Raw genomic sequence first — 20,299 nt, forward strand, 5'->3', positions numbered from 1 at the left:
TTCCACAGTTTATTGTGATCCACACAGTCAAAGGCTTTGGCATAGTCAATGAAGCAGAAATAGATATTTTTCTGGAACTCTCTTGCTTTCTCCATGATCCAGCGGATGTTGGCAATTTGATCTCTGGTGCCTCTGCCTTTTCTAAAACCTGCTTGAACATTTGGGAGTTCACGGTTCACATATTGCTGAAGCCTGGCTTGGAGAATTTTGAGCATGACTTTACTAGCGTGTGAGATGAGTGCAATTGTGCAGTAGTTTGAGCATTCTTTGGCATTGCCTTTCTTTGGGATTGGAATGAAGACTGACCTTTTCCAGTCCTGTGGCCACTGCTGAGTTTTCCAAATTTGCTGGCATATTGAGTGCAGCACTTTCACAGCATCATCTTTCAGAATTTGAAATAGCTCAACTGGAATTCCATCACTTCCACTAGCTTTGTTCGTAGTGATGCTTTCTAAGGCCCACTTGACTTCACATTCCAAGATGTCTGGCTCTAGGTCAGTGATCACATTATCGTGACTATCCTGGTAGTGAAGATCTTTTTTGTACAGTTCTTCTGTGTATTCTTGCCACCTCTTCTTAATATCTTCTGCTTCTGTTAGGTCCATACCATTTCTGTCCTTTATCGAGCCCATCTTTGCCTGAAATGTTCCCTTGGAATGTCTAATTTTCTTGAAGAGATCTCTTGTTTTTCCTATTCTGTTGTTTTCCTCTATTTCTTTGCATTGATCGCTGAGGAAGGCTTTCTTATCTCTCCTTGCTATTCTTTGGAACTCTGCATTCAGATGCTTATATCTCTCCTTTCCTCCTTTGCTTTTTGCTTCTCTTCTTTTCACAGCTATTTGTAAGGCCTCCTCAGACAGCCATTTTGCTTTTTTGCATTTCTTTTCCATGGGGATGGTCTTGGTCCCTGTCTCCTGTACAATGTCACGAACCTCTGTCCAGAGTTCATCAGGCACTCTATCTATCAGATCTAGTCCCTTAAATCTCTTTCTTACTTCCACTGTATAGTCATAAGGGATTTGATTTAGGTCATATCTGAATGGTCTAGTGGTTTTCCCTACTTTCTTCAATTTCAGTCTGAATTTGGCAATAAGGAGTTCATGATCTGAGCCACAGTCAGCTCCTGGTCTTGTTTTGGCTAACTGTATAGAGCTTCTCCATCTTTGGCTGCAAAGAATATAATCAATCTGATTTCAGTGTTGACCATCTGGTGATGTCCATGTGTAGAGTCTTCTCTTGTGTTGTTGGAAGAGGGTGTTTGCTATGACCAGTGCGTTCTCTTGACAAAACTCTATTAGCCTTTGCCCTGCTTCATTCTGTGCTCCAAGGCCAAATTTGCCTTATATATATATATATTTACACTATCCTAAATAATGCTGACACTTAAACTACTCCTTTGGATTTTTGGATAAGGCTGATAGTAGAGTACATATCGTTTGATATTTAAAAGTACATATAAGCTCTGGAATAAATGCCTGGTTATAAGTTCTGCCATTTAGTAGTGGGCGTTGGGGCAAGTTCCTGCTAATCCAAATCTCTATTCTTTACCTCTGAAATGTAGATAGTAATTTGTTGTTGTTCAGTCGCTCAGTCAGTCCTGCTCTTTGTGACCCCATGAACTGCAGCACGCCAGGCTTCCCTGTCCCTCACCATCCCCCAAAGTTTGCTCAAACTCAAGTCCACTGAGTCGATGATGCCATCCAACCATCTCATCATCGGTCGTCCCCTTCTCCTCCTGTCCTCAATCTTTCCCAGCATAAGGGTCTTTTCAAATGAGTCAGCTCTTCGCATCAGGTGGCCAAAGTATTGGATTTTCAGTTTCACATCAGTCCTTCCAGTGAATATTCAGGATTGATTTCCTTTAGGATTGACTGGTTTGATCTCCTTGCTGTTCAAGGATTCTCAAAAAAGTCTTCCTCCTTTATCAGTGGTTGTAAAGAAGTGAGATAATTGAGTATTTTGCACAGCATTTAGCACAGCACTGGGTGGAAATGAAGTGCTAGAACTACAGCATGGAGAAACACTTCTGAAATAGTAGGATGAAAGCATCCAAAGATCTCCTCCACAAAAGCAATGAAAACTCTGGCAAAAATTGTCAGAAATTTTCAGAACTCTGAAAATTAAACACTTGTAAAAATTCAGAGAGCATTTATTTAAGGACAATGGCTGAATCTCCATGGGAAGAGTGAACTTTGTAAATCTTTTTTTTAACTGTTAAAAATTTTTGGCTCACTCAGTCTTTGTTGCTGTCTGAGGCTTTCTCTAGTTGCGGTGAGTGGGAGGTTGCAGTGCATGGGCCTCTCATTATGGTGGCTTCACTTGTTGCAGATCACAGGCTCTAGGGTGTGCAGGCTTCAGTAGTTGTGGCCCATGGGCTCAGTAGTTGCAGTTCACTGGCTCTAGAGCTCAGGCACAGTAGTTGTGGGTCAGCTGCCTTTTAGCATGTGGAATTCTCTTGGACCAGGGATCAAACCTGTGTCCCTTGCGTTGGCAGGTGGACTGTCAACCACTGGGATCACCAGGGAACTCCACACTGTAAATTCTTAACTTGTTCGTTTTCCATCCCTCTCTCCAGAGGAGTCTTGAAAACCAACAGGTTCACCACTGTGGTGACTGTGAAAATCAAGGGCTCAGCAGCCACTGGAAGAAACTTAATGGCTTTGGAGCCTCCCAAAAGTCCTATCACTAGAGAATTGTCACCATTTGGCCTGTATGGCAGCTCCTTGCAAAGCTCCGTTCTAAGGACTTGTCTTTATTTGACCAGACTTAGAGCCTGCTATGTACGAAGTTTCTATCCCTAGAGTCTTTGTTGAAAAATATCAGCAGGAATTAACACTGCAGCTGCTTGAAGTGGTAATACCATCAGAGCTAGTACGAGGGTGAACAAAAAACTTAAAGGAAAAATTGGGCAATGAGATGTTTATAGGGAGCTTTGAAAAGCTCCAACATATTCCTGAGAATCTAGAAGGTCACAAGCATGTGCAGGGCTATGCATGTGTCCAGGGAAGACCTTAGAAATGCCTAACCTCTCACCTCTGGCCAACCTTCATGTTCTGTACAAAACAAAACTTAAGGTGGACAAGAGAAAAAAAGAAGCAATTAATTGGCATTTATCAGAAGTAGAAACTTTTGTGCTTTAAAGGACACCAACAGGGAAGTGAGAAGGTAGTAGAATGGGAGAAAATATTTGTAAACCATTTAGCTGATAAAGGTCTTATATCCAGAATATATCAAGAACTGTTGTAACCCAACAATAAATGGACAAATAACCTAACTTAAAAATGGGCCAGGGATTTCAATAGATATTTTTCCAAAGAAGATACACAAGGGCCAATAAGGATATGAAAGATGTTGCACATCATTAGTCATTAGAGAAATTTAAACCACTTCACACCCGCTAGGGTGGCTATAATAAAAAAAGATGGACAGTAATAATTGTTGACAGAGGTGTGGAAACATTTGCTAGTGGGAATGGAAAATGGTGCAGCCACTTTGCAAAACAGTTTCCTCAAAAAGTTAAACACAGAGTTACCATCTGACACTTCCATTTTTTAATTATATACTCAAGGGAATTGAAAACATAAAAAACTTGCTCAGTTCAGTCGCTCAGTCATGTCCGACTCTTTGCAACCCCATGGATTGCAGCATGCCAGGCTTCCCTGTCCCTCATCAACTCCTGGAGCCTACTCAAACTCATGTCCATTGGGTTGGTGATGCCATCCAACCATCTCATCCTCTGCCGTTCCCTTCTCCTCCTGCCTTCAATCTTTCCCAGCATCAGGGTCTTTTCCAGTGAATTGGTTCTTCGTATCAGGTGGCCAAAGTATTGGAGTTTCAGCTTCAGGATCAGTCCTTCCAATGAATATTCAGGACTGAAAAAAACTTGTACATTAATGTTTAAAGCAGTCTTATTCATGACTGTCAAAAAGTGGAAAAAAACCCACAAGTCTGTCAGCTGTGGAAAGAATAAACAAAATGTGATATACTCACACAATTCAGTCATAAAAAAGGATGGAGTACTGTTATATGCTTCCTTATAGGTGAACCTTGGAAACATGATGCTCCATGAAAGAAACCGAGTGCAAAATGCTGCATGTACTTGAATCTGTCTATATCGTTCCAGAGTGGGAAACTCTACAGACACTGAAAAATTATTGGTTCCCAGAGCCTGGAGAGAAGTGGGGGTGGGGAGTGACTGCTAACAGGCAGAGGGTTTCTTGTTGGCATAGTATAAAAATATTTTGAAATTGCAAAGTGGTGCTGATTGCATAACCCAGTGAATGTACTAAAAACCACTGAATTGGATACTTAAATGTGTGAATTTTATAGTATGTGAATTATATCTCAATAAAGTATAGTATATTTTATTTTTAAAAACCAAAAACCCCTACAGCATTCTATTTAAGTGGATCACCTGGTATTGGAAAATAAAATTGCTCTGAAGTTTTCCTGCTTAGCTGGCAACTCTGTAGTGTTTACAGTTATTTTTTAATGAACTGTCAGAAGGCTGGAGTTCCATTTGTAGAGTTGTTATGCTAGCCAGAGTACATGACTATTTTTCAGTTATACAAATGTTAACCAAAGATACATATAAGAAAAAAATTCCCTAGAATTCACCAAGTTGAGATTATTACAGTATTTTTGTAGAAAGTTTACTTCATATACAATCGTGAGTTATAATACTTTAAAGCGTTCTTTGGATGATAAAAAATTCTCTTTTTTTTCCAGTGCTTCATCATCAATTATTATTGTTGATGAGCTGTGAAATACTGCTTTTCTGTACGCTCTGTGAATTTAAGTAGTTGGATTCAAAATAAACTAAGCTTGTTATAAAATTTTACTCCTTACAACTGAATTTTGAAATAAAACGAATTCAGATCTTACTAGCTGTAAAATCTTATTGAATTATTTTCACATTTTAATCAGATTGAGTACATTAGTAAGATCCTATTTTTTATTTTTTATCATTTTTCATCCTGTATCAGTGTAGTCTGTTTTAACACACTGTATTCTTAGCTTGCAGAACACAAAGAAGTACGGCATACCTACAGTCTGGAGTCTCTTTGCCACTGCCCTTTTTACGAAGAGGCCATGTGTTTAGTTGAAGAAGGAAAAATTTACTCGAGAGTGCTTAGGTATCATGCTTATGTTTATGAAAAATATTAAGATGCTGTTGATATGTTTGTCCGATACGTGTTTAAATATTTATGAGAATAGGGGGAAAATGTTTTTAGGCTCAAAACAATTTCTTTATGTGTTTTGTCAGTATTGAAAAGACATGTGTTTTTTATTAAGGTCCTGAGGTTAAGCCTTATTCCAGACTTATAGTAGGCTTGATCTTAAATGCACTTTAACAGTTGTCTCCCCTGTTTATTACTTAGAACTGAAATGTTGGAGTGCCTAGGAGACAGTGATTTTCTTGCCAAACTTCACTGTATTCGACAGGCTTTTCAGGTATTTTTTTTAACATTAAGTGACTTCATCCAGCCACTCATCCCCACCCTCATGCTATAGAGTCCAGCTGAATATAAACAGGACAACTCTTTGCTCTTTATCATCCTTATTCGCAATGGCAAATAAAATGTACTAAGTTTATTTTTTCTCCCTGCTTTCTCCCTTCATTTGTCTTCATTTGTCACCCTACCCTGTAACTTCCTGGGTCTATCACATTTGTCAGAATACAATATTTTGATGCTAGAGATGTGTGTGTACAAATAACTGCTTAAAAATATAAGTCCTTTTTCTTATTATCAATTAGTATTTGTTCTAGAATGTTTTTCACTTGAATCAGTTGTAAAATCATCAATTTCATAAGGTAAAATAAGGTCATTTAACAACAAAATTCTCTATATTTTTCTGTTCTGGAGTTTTGTAATTATTTTGAATTTTTCTAATATTAAATTGAACAGATTTAAATTCAGATTTATCTCCCTTTAATCTTTTAAAATTTTCTGTTCAAGAGTTCTTTTTATTTTAGTTAATTAGGACTTTTTTATTCCTGTGGTGTACCTGCTGAAATAGTATTGTATATGATGTATTAACTGTATTAGGGTTATTTGTACATACATGTGCTATAAAGTCAGATATCCATTCAAATTAATTATAGGTTTCCTTTTTTCTTTGGGGATGGATATTTTTCAGGTAATTCTTTCAGAAACGGCCAACAGGATATTCCTTGCTGAGAGTGGAAGAAAAATTTTATCAGCATTAATTGTAAAAGCACGAAAGGTAAACTTATTTTGTTGGCAAGTTTATTTTATTGTTATTATTTCAATTGAACTGATGATTAAAATCATTAAATCTTTAATAGAAGAAAATATTTTTGTAGATATTTGTAAAAATTCACATACTAAAAGTAAATAACCCCAAAAGTATTTCTACTTGGGTTGATTTATTTTCTGTGTATAAAGTTCATACAGTTTTGAGCAAGTTGATGAATATATTCACAGTTTCCCATAAAAAAATCTATTATTGTTATGGTAAGAATTATCATTAGATCAGCTATACGGCCACCACTATTATTATTTCTGATAACCTCTTTTCTTATGCCTCCCTCAATCCTGTTCAGTAAGAAGGTCCTAGGAAATAGTGTAGATCTCAGAAATCTGGAAATACAAACTGAACTGCCTCTCACTCTTGCTCATCTTCATGGGTCTAAATGAGGTAGATGCAATGGCAAGAATTTCATTAATACTGTAAGGAAGCACTTTTCATTTATGCAGGATGTGTCCAGATGATGAGAAAAAGAAACCTCAAACAGACTTTGCCTGAACCATTTGAACACCTGGCTTTCAAACACAATCCCTTTGAACCTCAGTTCCCTCATTTGTATAATAGGATTATATTTATGGTACCCTATTTCAGAGCTCTTATGATGATTAAATAAATGATAAATAGGAAAACATATTTTAAAAGTGAAACATAAATTTGCAGTTTAGTTGCTAAGTCGTGTCTGAATCTACAGGATACTGTAGCCTGACAGACTCCTCTGTCCATGGGATTTCCCAGGCAAAAATACTGGAGTGGGTTGCCATTCCATTTTCTGGGGATCTTCTGACCCATGGATTGAACCCACATCTCCTGCATTGGCAGGCAGATTCTTTACCACTGAGCCACCAGGGAAATTTAGGATCATATTAACTACTTATAATTTCCAATGTAAATCTTTTTTTAAAAAAACAAAAGAAACAAAATATTTAATAATTATATGAAAAAGTTCCATAGTATTATAGTCAAATAAATTCAGATTAAAATAGCAAATAGGACTTCCCTTACAGTCCACTGGTTAAGACTGAGATTCCAGTGCAGGGGGTGTAGGTTCCATATCTGGTCAGGGAACTTAAGACCCCACATGCTACGTGGCCAAAAGATTTAAAAAATAGTAATAAAACACAGTAGCGTGTTCTGCCTATCAAATTGCCACCACTAGAAAGAGTGAAATGTGTTGATTGCTCAGTCGTGTGTGAATCTTTGTGACCCCACGGACTGGAGCCTGCTAGGCTCCTCTGTCCATGGAATTCTCCAGGCAAGAATACTGGAGTGGGTTGTCGTGTCCTTCTCCAGAGGATCTTTCTGACCCAGGGATCGAACCCAGGTCTCCCTTATTGCAGGCATAAAGACAGTAAACCCAATATAAATCTTATGTTGTTTTCTTGGCCTTCCCAAAGCTGATAAACCCATTTATTTGAATTAGAGTATGATTTGAACTAGAGTTCCTTCAAAAGGAATAGAACTCTATCAAAAACATCACATAGTATCTTCTATAACCAAGTTTTCATCTTAAGGACTAACCTAAATAAGCACATATATTTGAGTAGTAAGCATTTGCTTATGACATTTTACTTACGTTCTTAGTCTTGACTTCTGCAAAATGTTGGACTAACAAAATAAACCAAATGAATATGGCATACTTTGAAATTGTGTTTTAATTGTTACCTAATAGAATGAAGATCTTACAAACTTACTTGAAGAGTATATTTACTTTGAGGGTTTGAGCACTGTTATAAAGTTGAGATTAGGATTAAAGTGTGTTTTCTTCTGCAGAATCCAAAGAAGTTTGAAGATGTTTTTGATGAAATGATCTATTTTTTAGAGCAGACCGATCACTGGGATAATACTGAAATGGAACTTGCTGCTAGAGGAGTAAGTCAGATTTTTTTATAATATTTATCCCCTTTCATTATTTATACATAATATTTACATAATTTGAGGCCACTGTTTCCTTGTCCTTGTTAAATGACTTAAAACCAATTTTGTGATGGTGATTATGATACAGTCATAAACAATAGCAACCACAGTCTTCATACATTGGGGCAACAATTGAAAATAGTGTATTTTTTAATAAGCCCTTTGCTCCCTCTCGCACTTTTTCCTTCCTTCCAAAACTCAATGAGCAGAGGCTTTAGCAGAGTGGTAGTGGTAACCTGTGTAAGGGTGGTTTCAGATAGGACAGTGGCAGCTCAGGGGAGATGGGAGATTGGCTACATATACAGGATCAAACAATAATACATATATTGAGAATAATCAGAGTGAGATTTCTCATGATAGAGAAGTGAGGTATAAAAAGCTGGGTTGAATTGGAGCTATTAGTGTGAATTCATAGTTTACTAAATAGAGAAATAAATAGGAAGGTTTGCATATACATAAACACATAAACTTACTCTATTCACAGAGAGGGTCTGGGAGCAAGAACACCTCAAAGGAAATTATCCCTAACACACAGATCTTAGCTTCTAAGTCGCACTCTCCACTAAAAGGAACTAGGACCCCTTGGAAATTTGGCTGATTTCAGCACTAGAATACAAAAAGCATGTGATGAGCCTGGAATATTTTGTTGTAATGGAAGCTTAAAGAATGAGTTTGCAAGGGGCTGGAAGGCTTTCTTGGCAGAGAAAACCGTAGATGCAGAGACACAGAGGCACAGTCTTCACAGTCTGTCTTTCTCTGGCGTTCCTTCACTCCGTTAAGAACCTCTCAGTATCTCGTTCACACGTGGTATAGCATGTAGCGCAATTCAGTCTGCTGAATGAAAGAGTAAGAGATTCATAATGTGGTGGAGAAGACAGGCAGATCTACCAGTAACTAAACGACAGGCTTCCCCTGTGGCTCAGCTGATAAACAGTATGCCTGCAATGCGGGAGACCTGGGTTCAATCCCTGGGTTGGGAAGATCGCCTCGAGAAGGGAAAGGCTACCCACTCCAGTATTCAGGCCTGGAGAATTCCATGGACTATATAGTCCATGGAATCGCAAAGAGTCGGACACGACTGAGTGACCTTCACAAAAATGACAGAGCAGAAAGAGCCTGTAGATACCATAACAAAAGCACGGACAAAGGACTCCTAGAATAGAGTGGAGGGAGAGATTAATTTCACTTGATGGGATCTAGGAAGGAACAGCTGACATGTGAATTACAGTTTTTGGTTGTGAGTTGTTTTCAGTGTTCTCTCTCCTCTTTTCACCTGATTCAACTAAAAACGTGCTGCTGTTGTCATATATGAAGCCCTCACTCAAGACTTTATTTCAGCTCTCTGTAATAATAATTTCTGTTTTAACTCAATTTAATACAGGTAAAAAATCTAAACTTTTATGATGTTGTTTTGGATTTTATATTAATGGATTCCTTTGAAGATTTAGAAAACCCACCTACATCCATACAGAATGTAGTAAATAATCGCTGGCTGAACTCCTCCTTCAAAGAAACTGTAAGTGATGCTTTACCTTTCTCAACATTTAAATTTGATGAAAAGTAGTCAGAACTGAGCATATGAATAAGATTAATAGATATAAATATATGTCTGCCTGTAGAACGACTATTATGGAAACTGAGCTCATCGTTTGATATCAGGATCAGATGTGTATGATATATAACATATGAAAGTGACATTTTCCTTTTGGCTCTTCTGTCAGTCCCTGCCTTGACTTTGGACCCAGTATTTCTTTAGATCTCAAAAAACACTTGGGTTTCAAACTAGGTCAGGCCTAACAAAAAATTGTAACCGAAATGACTCTATGACTAAACAGAAATATAGCAGTTTCAGTGAAAAGATGATATATATATATTTTTGGAGGAAAATACAGAGTTTCTTGTTCCCAAGTACTATAAAAAATTCAGGTAGAAGGGAATTCCCTGGTGGTCCAGTGGTTCGGATTCCACACTCTCAGTGCCAGAAGGCCCAGGTTCAATCCTTGATCAGGGAATGAAGAACCCAAGGCATGGACTTGCAAACCACGCCACCCCCCCCCAGTAAGGTAGAAAAAAGTAAGCATGTTCAAAAATAAAATGGTTTAAACTGTATTGTATGCTTTGAATATTTTCAGTTTCTGTTGTTTTTTTGTACTCAGATTTCTATTTAACATTTTTTTTGTTGGGCTGAAATGTGTACCTTGAAGTCGGTAGAATTAATGAAAGTTTGAATCTTTAAAAAACTTTAAAAAAAGTTTCAATTGGGTATTTCACAGTTATTTTGGAAATGCCTGATACCACATTTTAAAGCATTTTTCATAAATCCACTTTTCCCTCAAAGTATGTTTTAACCATAAAAGGTGGATGGTCTCCATTTCTGTAACTGCTTTGGGACAGTGACCTTGATCGAAGTTGGGTCATGCCACTGTAGGGTCAGATTTCTTCAGAATCCACTTGGGTGTTTTAGTTCCTGTTATTATGGATGTCTCTTAGTTCTTTATTTGAATAAAACTTTTGGCTCAACTCATAACTATTTCCAGCACTACTACAATTCTTGAGGAAAAAATATTACTTGAATTTAATTACTGAGTTCCTTGGCACCAGAGTTCAGCCTTTCTCTGTCAGTGGCTTTGAATTTAATTTTAAAATTTATAAATACCTTTTCATTAATATTTACAAACAATAGAAAGAACATGAGCTAGTTCTTTTTAGTTAATATTTTAAACATTTTAGAGCTTTTAGCTTTGAATTTCTAATAAAAGTCACTCTTTTTTAAATGGAAAGTTTATATAATTATTAATTTAAATCTTGCCTTTTCTCCTTTGTATATATTTAGGCTGTGGCTTCAAGTTGTTGGTCAGTGTTGAAACAGAAAAGGCAACAGATGAAGGTAAAACTCATCATGTCTTGGATTTCTTCGTAATTTGACGCTCCTGTTGAAGAAACATCTGAGTCAGTTTTCTGCTGGGAATGGCAGCTCATAAGCCCTGTCCTTCAAGCTCGATGAATGATCTTTTGGCACTGGGTTGGGTTCTCTGTTTTTGAAGTAGGGAACAGAGTTTTTGCTTTTTTGTTTTTTCACTTAATGATATTCTAAGATTTAAAAAATTGTTTAACATAGTGGATGTTATTTTGTGTAATCCAATTGAGAAATGATGATTGATTCTTAAAGCTGCTTTAACACCAAAAATTCACCTCAAAGTTTATATCCTGTGCCCACACTGCACACCTTCCAGCCTATCTCACCCTCCACACGCTGCTCTCGCCACACACTCCTTTGGTAAAGGATGGACTCTGGAGTGAGACTGGTTCCAAATGCCACTTGTCAGTCATGACCTGGGGCAAGTCTTAACCTTCCTATGTCTTAGTTTCCTCATCTCTAAAGAAGAGCATAGTATCTACCTTGTGGGTTTTTTTGTTAGGATCAAAGTGCTTAGAGTAGCTTGGCATAGTGCATCATGCAAGTGTTGGTTATCATTATTATTTTTTTATTACTTCCCAATGACCTATAGTATTTTATCATGTCCATATTTCTAAGCCTGAGCCTTATAACTTTGAGATAGTATTTCTGAGGGCAGTGTTTTTGAGCATAGTCCTCACAGTGTCTGCAGAAGGGTGCTTGTTACAAATAGTTCTGGAGACCATATATTTGAATAATTCTTGTTTAAAAGATGTTGAACAGGGATGTATTGTAAAACATGGGGAAATATAGCTAATATTTTGTAATAACTGTAAGTATAATGTAACCTTTAAAAATTGTATAAAAAATGAGGGACTTCCCTTGCAGTCTCATGGTTAAGACTCCATACTTCCACTGCAGGGGGTGCAGGTTCGACCCCTGGTCCAGGGACTAGGACCCTGCATACTTGGCAGCAGAGCCAAAAAACAAAAAGAAGAAAAAAAATTGTACAGAAAATGATTCCAAAGACCCTGTATTTTAAACAAGGTCCCCCAAAGATGGTTAGAAACTCTAATGTTTGAGAACCACTGGTTTAGGGCTGGGGAACAGACTTGTAGACTTGGGTTTGATTTTCATATTCACTGGTATGATCATAGGTAAGTTACTGTCAGCTGACCTTCAGTTTTCCTACTTGCAAAATGGAATTAATACTTGCCTCATAAAGCTGCTGTAAAGATGAAATGAGGTAAAACATAAAACTTAAAAGAGTAAATATGTAAAAAAAAAGTAAATATATAAAAGTTTAATAAATAGTAGTATCGATAATAATAACGATTGTTATAGAATATTATTAATAATATGTTGTTATTATTATTATACTTAACCTTATTTCTTCTTAATATAAATCTTGTGCCTTGGACTACTGTTCTTCGTGTACCCACAGATAGCTATGTATTTCACCTCTTGGGGAACTATTTCCTATACCTGGAATGCCATACTCTATCCTCTGTACTTAAATAATTCTTACCTACTGTTGAGTTCAGCTTACATTAATCCCTGGTGCCTGTGCTAACTTCTTACCTGTCTGAATTCCTAGTATAGTTAACATATATAGTTAATATAAATATAGGATTTAGAATTTTAATATATTCAGGACATCTCTTAGACTATTGTCAGTGTATCCATGAAAACCTTTTGGCCTTTACTTATTTGTGAGTTAGGATAGGTTTTTATAACCCCTCTGAAGTCTCACTTTTTATGTGTGATAATGATGTTAATAACATGACCTACTTTTTCAGGAACATTTTATTAAATTAAGTAGAACTTAGCCTATTATCTGGAATATAATAGGTACTCATTAAATGGCAACTGCTGCTATATTTTTAAATTGAGGTTTGATCAATGCCTTGGAGCCTATAAAAGAGAAAATAACTTCTCCAAGAGATAGAACCTTAAGGCATACTTATGCCCAGTAGATGCTATGATAAATCTCACAGGATGCTATTTATTTAACATGGGAAATTTAGAAAGTTATTAATAAACTTAGAGAGTTTCCTACATCACAGCTGTATATATTACTATTTCACAAGAAGGTGCATTACATAATTAAATGCTTCAATAATACCTGTTCTTTAACTGAAAGTTAAAAATCCTAGTAAGCATATTTTTGTGGTTAATCAATGTAAACTTTATTTTAGTCTTTTTTGGATAATCTAAGTAAGTGAGTAGAAGTTCTTCAATTCTACTGAACTAGCTAAAACCATGGTAGTCTCATTAATCCTGAAAATTGTACTGCTAAGGAACGTTTGTAGCATTGTTGTTATTGCTTGGTTACAGCACTATGATTTCTTTTTTATGAGGTGAAAATGCCTTTAAGAAGTAATGTTTTCAGCACATTGAAATTGTTGGATAGATTATAAAATGTTCCTAAAGCATTCTGTGACTCCTAATTGTTACCTGTAAGTTTATTAGACTGGCTTATCATTGACCCTTGGTCTGTCCTCAAAAAGAGCTGGTCATATGATGGCTAGCAAGCAAATTCAGGAAGGCAAAAATAATTTGATTCTCCTTTACTTTGCAACAGATCCCAGATGGATTTTTTGCCCATTTTTATGCCATTTGTGAGCAGATCAGCCCTGTCCTAGCCTGGGGCTTTTTGGGTCCTAGAAATTCTCTCTATGATTTATGTTGCTTCTTCAAGGTATGTTCAGTCATTGAATCATTTCTTTTTTCTAAATTGAAAAAAAGTTTTATTGTTTCATTTTGCTTTTGTAGAAGAAAGGATGTTGTTTAAATATAAAGTTATAAAAGTCACCCTTGCCAGTGAAACAGTTTTATATAGATCTGTGCTTTATCCTGGAGAAGAGTCAACAATTCCATTCACCATGTCAATTCCTTCTGTAATGGATACAGGTTTTCATATGTGTTACAGTGTTAAAAAGTTGCTATAGATAATTCTTCATGCCTGACACTTTTGAAATTTGTAAAACAAATAATATCTATTTTATTGCACATACGGCAGTTTAAAAATAAGTTCTGGTTCAAAGTAATGTGAATGACAAAATCCTAGCTATAAGAAAGAAGGTGGGAATTTAAAATTGTATTCTAATGTCAGCAATTAAAATTGACCAAAACACAAATTGCATCTTGTTGCAGAATTTTCTGCCTGGCACAGTGCCAATAAAAGTCTCACTATTTAATAGTCCTGAATTTAGGCTGAGTTTCAAGGAGCAAGTAAAAGTAAACATGCTGCTGCTGCTGCTAAGTCACTTCAGTCGTATCCGACTCTGTGTGACCCCATAGACGGAAGCCCACCAGGCTCCCCCATCCCTGGGATTCTCCAGGCAAGAACACTGGAGTGGGTTGCCATTTCCTTCTCCAATGTGTGAAAGTGAAAAGTGAAAGCCAAGTCGCTCAGTCGTGTCTGACCCTTAGCGACCCCACGGATTGCAGCCTACCAGGCTCCTCCATCCATGGGATTTTCCAGGCAAGAGTACTGGAGTGGCTTGCCATTGCCTTCTCCGAAAAGTAAACATAGTCAAGTATAAATTTGAAAGTTTTTAATATTTGGAGTTTTGGATGTTTCTCTATACCTTTCATTTAAAAAGTTAAATTATTTTGTTTATGTGCTATTAATGTAGCATTTATGTAAATAGCTTATGACTTTTTTTTTTTACTGTCATTGAAAACTGATACATTTTTGATGTATTTACTTGACCTCTCAACTGTAAGGTTGGTGTTTAGTGGAAAAACTTTGGACTGGGAATTGTCTACCCTTAATGAACATCCGTGACTGTGGGCAAATCATGCTTTGTTCTCCTCCTCATCATCTATAAAATGAGGGGACTAGACGAGTTGATTGCCAACAATCCTTTCCAGATATAAAATCCATTGAAATCTATGATGTGCCTTCTTAGTCCTTCTTAACATTTGATTTCTGGAGCTTCCCTAGTAACTCAGATGGTAAAGCATCCGGCTACAATGCAGGAGAAATGGATTTGATGCCAGGGTCAGGAAGATCCCCAGGAGAAGGAAATGGCAACCCACTCCAGTATTCTTGCCTGGGGAATTCCATGGACAGAAGAGCCTGGCATGGCAGGCAAAGAGTAGGACACAACTGAATGACTAACACACGTAACATTTGATTTCTGTAGGATAGAAATTAAATATTCCTGTTCGTTTGTTTTCTTGCTGTTGCTCTTTGGAAATACTTTTTTCCATCACAACATAACAACCTGAGACATAATACTTAGTAGCATACAAGATGCTTAAAATGCCCCAAGTGTTAAGTTACTGAAATGAAATCTCCTTTACCATCTTCCACTGATTTGAGACCTGAAATTATTTTTATTTTTCACGTCTTAACTTTTTTTGGCACAGAGAAATAGACATTTGGAATTTATAATTATTGGAAATAGTTTACTCTTCTGTCTTCGAATGGTACCAGTGCTCACAGGTAACACTGAAAACTTCAGTTATTGGGAATGGACTAATAATAGTAGACCCTTACCTTTATACAGTGCTCTAGTGTTTACAGGCATTTCTCAGGGAGCTCCTTTTTTGGTTGTTGACCATTCCGTCAGCCATGAGTAGTAAAAACAAGAAGTAGTAATTAGCCCTTATTTTACCAAAAAAGAAAACAAGACCTTCCAAAAAAGTTGAAACACTTTTCCACTGAGATTTGAAATTAGTAGTGGAAGTGACCCCTAATTCAACATTTGTTACAATATTAGTAACTATTTGGATTTAATATAATTTTGGTCTAACAAGTGCCAATTTGTTTTGTGTTCATTTTCCAGAATCAAGTTATTTTCTTTCTCAAAGACATTTTTGATTTCGAGAAGGTGCGCTATTCCAGTATAGAGTCTCTAACTGAAGACCTCATGCAGTTGCTTATTCGCCGCACTGAACTTTTAATGGCCTGTCTTGGAGCTGATGCACTGAGGCATACAAGTAGCTGTTTAAATAGTCATGTTCCTGTTATGCCCAGTGGCCTATTAGAAGCCAAAGTACAATAAGTACCATAAAAATCAGACAATTTGAGTGTGCTATGAAATATTTTAAGGTAACTATTAGTTTTGTAACATACATTACACGGAATTGGTGGATATGGACTCAGGGAGGATTAAAAAAAACCTTGTAAAGAATGAGTGATTGTACTGTACTTACACAGAAGTTCTGTCATTGAATCCCTGTGAAGTGTATCCAAAGTGTCTTTTTACAAGCTTTAGGTAATAATTGTTGTGAAATGTTGTTTATTTTATAGAAATATTGCTTGAGTTGAAACCAGTACGTGGGAATTAATCGATTTGTTGTCTTCAAGCTGTCTGAAATGTCCAGTTTCATTCTCAAAAGCTTTGTTTTTATGCTTCACACCTTGAAGATATGTACCTTAGCCAAGACTTTTATGGCCCACACATGCAAGAATATATTACTCCTAGTGTCAACGAACGAACTTAACTTTGCCTGAAAATGTATTTTTAATTGTAAAGTTGTTCGTAGTTTAATCTAGTTTAGGCAGTAGTGGTGTTTAATATGTACTGCTTACGTTATTGCTTGTACATTTGCTTAAGTATTTAAATCAAAGAAATTGTAATGGCCGAGTATTGTTATAAAACATGTAAATGAATTGCCACTGGGAAGTTTACAAGTTTATATTAGATTTACTGAAGTTTCCAAAATATATTACTGTTGGTCCCATAAGTTACAATAGAGAGACTGAAGAAATTTATCTTGGTATAGATAAGAGCATTTCCCTTGAATGAATGTTGATAATAACATTTATTAACTATGACAGCAATTAAAATTTCTCCCATGTATTTTGGAGACTATCTCCCAACATCCTAAGGTATTAATTTTGACTTAGTAAAATAATTTCTTCTTTCTCCTTCTACGAAACTAGCTTTTAGTTATTTCATCGAGAATTTGTCGTATTATGCCCATATTTTTGAAATATTCATTGACACTTTGAATCTTAGGGAGGTCTTAAAGATTTTTCCCCCCCCTGAATATAGAACAACATATTTTTTAATGGTATGGAAGTATGTTTTCTTGTCCTTTGTGATAAATATATGAACAAATGGGTTGTTTGTATGAATAAGGGTCTGGAGTATATTAGATACTTTCACAGTTGTTTTAATTTTGTGTGTAAATTATATACCACTTAGAGTGGCTGGCTCGGTATAACAATGGATTAGATTTGTTGATTTTGCTCCTAAAGTGATCTTTATTCATTTTGGGAGTGAGTTATCCAGAAGGATCTAAAATATATATTTTTTAATGTATTTTTAGATTAAAGTGCCTAGTTTCTGATTAATGAGTAGAAAATGAAAAGTGGGGAAAGAAGCATAATCTTTTAAGGTTTTAAGTTTATGTATGTGCCATATTTATGTAATACTAGTTACAAAATAGATTCAGAATCTCTATGCTATTTGCATGTACTGAATTCCATAATGTGTAGGTTACAGCATTAAACAATATGAAATATTGCTGTAATATTTTTTGAGTATGTAGCTCCTTGATTTTTCTTACATGTATTCTTAAATTGACACTTGACTGTATAATTCTTATTATTAATGGAGGAATATCTTTAGGTATATCAAAGCTAAAAATTCCATTATATAGTGTTCTGTATTTCATTTTTTAATTTAAATTCTGTATTTTGGTTTCTTGTTGAGGTACCACTGACCTTGAATGATTCACACATATACATATGTCTGCACATACCCCTCCCTATTATTGTATAAGCTAGATAGTTATTGCTTGGGTTAATTTTCCTGTTTGAAGGACTGAATGTTTTAAGCTGTGGTTTTATAAACAAAGCTATAAGTAAACTTAATTACTTTTTTATTTGAGTAGAATATTGTTTGAAATCTGTTTCAAAGAATTGCACTATTTAATTATGCTGCTAGTACATGAAACAACTCTGGGGGGTTTATTTCATCAGATAAAATGAATGGCTTTCCAGAAGTTGTGTTTTTCTCTTTTATACTTCACCTTTAAAAAAAAAAAATGTCCAGTTTAAGAGATTAGTTTGTCATGTTAGTGCTTGAGGTTTATTAGTTTCTGGTCAGTTCAGAAGCTACTACTTTAGTAAGATGCTTTCTTTGTGGCCTTTGACACAAGAGACAAGAATGACCAAATAGATTTTTAGGGTAATGGGTATTTAAAAAACCCCTCTCTATTGTAAGGGAAGAAACTTGACTTTTCTAAAGAAACATCTCTTAAAAATGTTTCTAACCACTCAAGAGTACTTAAGGTGTATGTTCCAATTTCAATTTGCCTTGAAATTGGGTTGAAGAGATAAAGCAATGTTTTAAAAATAAAAAGTAAACTAGTCTAGAGCCTTTTAGGATAAAACCCTGTTTAACACTTACTCACGGTAGTATTATCAGAAAATTGCCTTTGCCACCATGAATCCTACTATCTGCTTCCCTATATAAATTATAAGAGGACCTTGAATTAATCATAAGAAAATGGATTTTTTTTCCTCCTATTTTCTGGAAGAAAAAAATAAGTGTTCAGGTGATTTCTATTTGATAATTTTTCTTTCTCCTTTGGTTTCTCTACAGCTTTGTTCAACTAAAAGGCTAGTTACTCTTGAAGGATTACAATATGTTTATTAAATGTCAAAATGAGATTCTTTTTTAAAAATAAGGCAAGTTTTTCATACTGTTATAGTCAGCGCCAAAGAGCTTTTTCCTTCCCATAAGTATTTTTTATTTGCATCTGTTTGATTTTATTAATTTTTTCAATTAACTGACTTTATAAAAAATATTTGCAAACTTTTTCTTGCCTTAAGATGTAATATTTTCCACTTAAATGATTGTCTGCAGATTATTATCTGCATTAAAAAAGAATTCTTTAGCTTATCATTCCTTTAAACCTATGAGATAGGAATGCCAAAGTAACATTTAACATACTTCTCTGTGACCTTTCATAATCAGAAATTTTAAGTTATGTTCATAACATAATCTGCTTTTATTTTTAGTGAACACATATTAGGGAGTTATTTGGACTATGTCAGTACATTTCAAAGTGATTATAAGAATGACGCTGAATTAAAAAAATTTTTTTTTGCTTGGATTAAGCAAATTTAGAAATATCTCTATATGTGAAACTGAAGAATTTATATAATCTGTGATTAATGGAAATAAGGGCATCCTTTCTTTGTTACTTGTGTTTATATTGTTGTTTTGCTTAGTTTGAGAACAACTGTGTATTAGCTTCATTTGGCTGATACCCGTAAGTATGTCTATTTCCTAAGTGTAAAGACTGCATTCATTAATTTATGTAAAAGTGAAACACTACGGTAGCAGAAACAAAAAGTAGCACTGACTCTTTAGCCAAAATAAGCACTGTAACATGGTATTTCTATATTGCCAAATAAAAAGTGATGGTGCATCTTGCTGGTGTATTGAGTACTTTATACAATACTTATAATTTGTAAGGTCACACTTGTCTCATTAAATCCTGTGCACCCTATGGAAACTTTCAGTCTCCATAAGACCACATATATAGGCACGGAGAATATAGAACACTGCGGAAGTACTGAAATCAAGTGTGAAAGTATGTGTTTCCTTTACGTCCTAACTGGGAGAGAAAACAGTTTCGTGATGAATAAAGGTAAAGTACTTATGGGTTTTTTTATTAATAATTTCAAGGGTTATGGTTCAAATTGCCATCAAACTCAGTATGAATCTATCATATTGATGGACATGCATCCTTCCCTATTCAGACATGCCCCTTGCCCACCACTTGGTAGGGATTCAGATATATTTACTTAAGGAGAGGGATGCTGCCTGGATACTGCTGATGATACCAGATGGAGAGAAAGGTTTATTTGGTTATAAAAACAGTGTATTGATTTGGGACTTTTAATGAAGAGGTTTGTTTTAGAACAAACATGTATAGGATACGTAAATGTATATAGCTATATTTTTAGACTCTTAAGTTAGACATAAACTTAAGTATATTAATAAGCAAATCATCTAAACAGGAGTTAAACTTTTTCCTAGCAAGGATTTGAGGTTGGAGATAGAATGGAAAACTAGATCTGTGTCTCCATTTCATCTTCTGTTTTCTTTGCTGTCTGCCATCCTTCTGTTATCTCATGCCATCTTCTTTGACTGTGCTATGTGAACTTAACATTTTGCACTTTAAATATATCTCTCCAAATTCTGATGGTTGTTTAAAATACTTCTCTACAAGCATCTT

At 35.6% G+C, this 20,299-nt stretch overlaps 1 protein-coding gene across 3 annotated transcripts in view; it reads left to right on the top strand.

Moving 5' to 3' along the window:
• Positions 1-19,480, top strand: part of MIGA1 (mitoguardin 1) — a 79,241-nt gene extending 59,761 nt beyond the window's left edge. For all 3 annotated transcript variants that reach the window (XM_055401323.2, XM_088835405.1, XM_088835404.1), the window contains exons 9-16: positions 5,017-5,135; positions 5,382-5,454; positions 6,142-6,228; positions 8,044-8,142; positions 9,569-9,703; positions 11,021-11,074; positions 13,668-13,784; positions 15,883-19,480. In XM_055401323.2, the coding sequence (XP_055257298.1) occupies positions 5,017-5,135; positions 5,382-5,454; positions 6,142-6,228; positions 8,044-8,142; positions 9,569-9,703; positions 11,021-11,074; positions 13,668-13,784; positions 15,883-16,101 (903 nt within the window). In that variant the 3' untranslated portion in view covers positions 16,102-19,480. The remainder of the gene's footprint in view (positions 1-5,016; positions 5,136-5,381; positions 5,455-6,141; positions 6,229-8,043; positions 8,143-9,568; positions 9,704-11,020; positions 11,075-13,667; positions 13,785-15,882) is intronic.
• Positions 19,481-20,299: the final 819 nt, after the last annotated feature.

The sequence above is a fragment of the Moschus berezovskii genome, chromosome 4, assembly GCF_049115385.1.
Source record: "Moschus berezovskii isolate FMDL1 chromosome 4, NW_MosBer_1.0, whole genome shotgun sequence".
Classification (NCBI taxonomy): Eukaryota; Metazoa; Chordata; class Mammalia; order Artiodactyla; family Moschidae; genus Moschus; species Moschus berezovskii.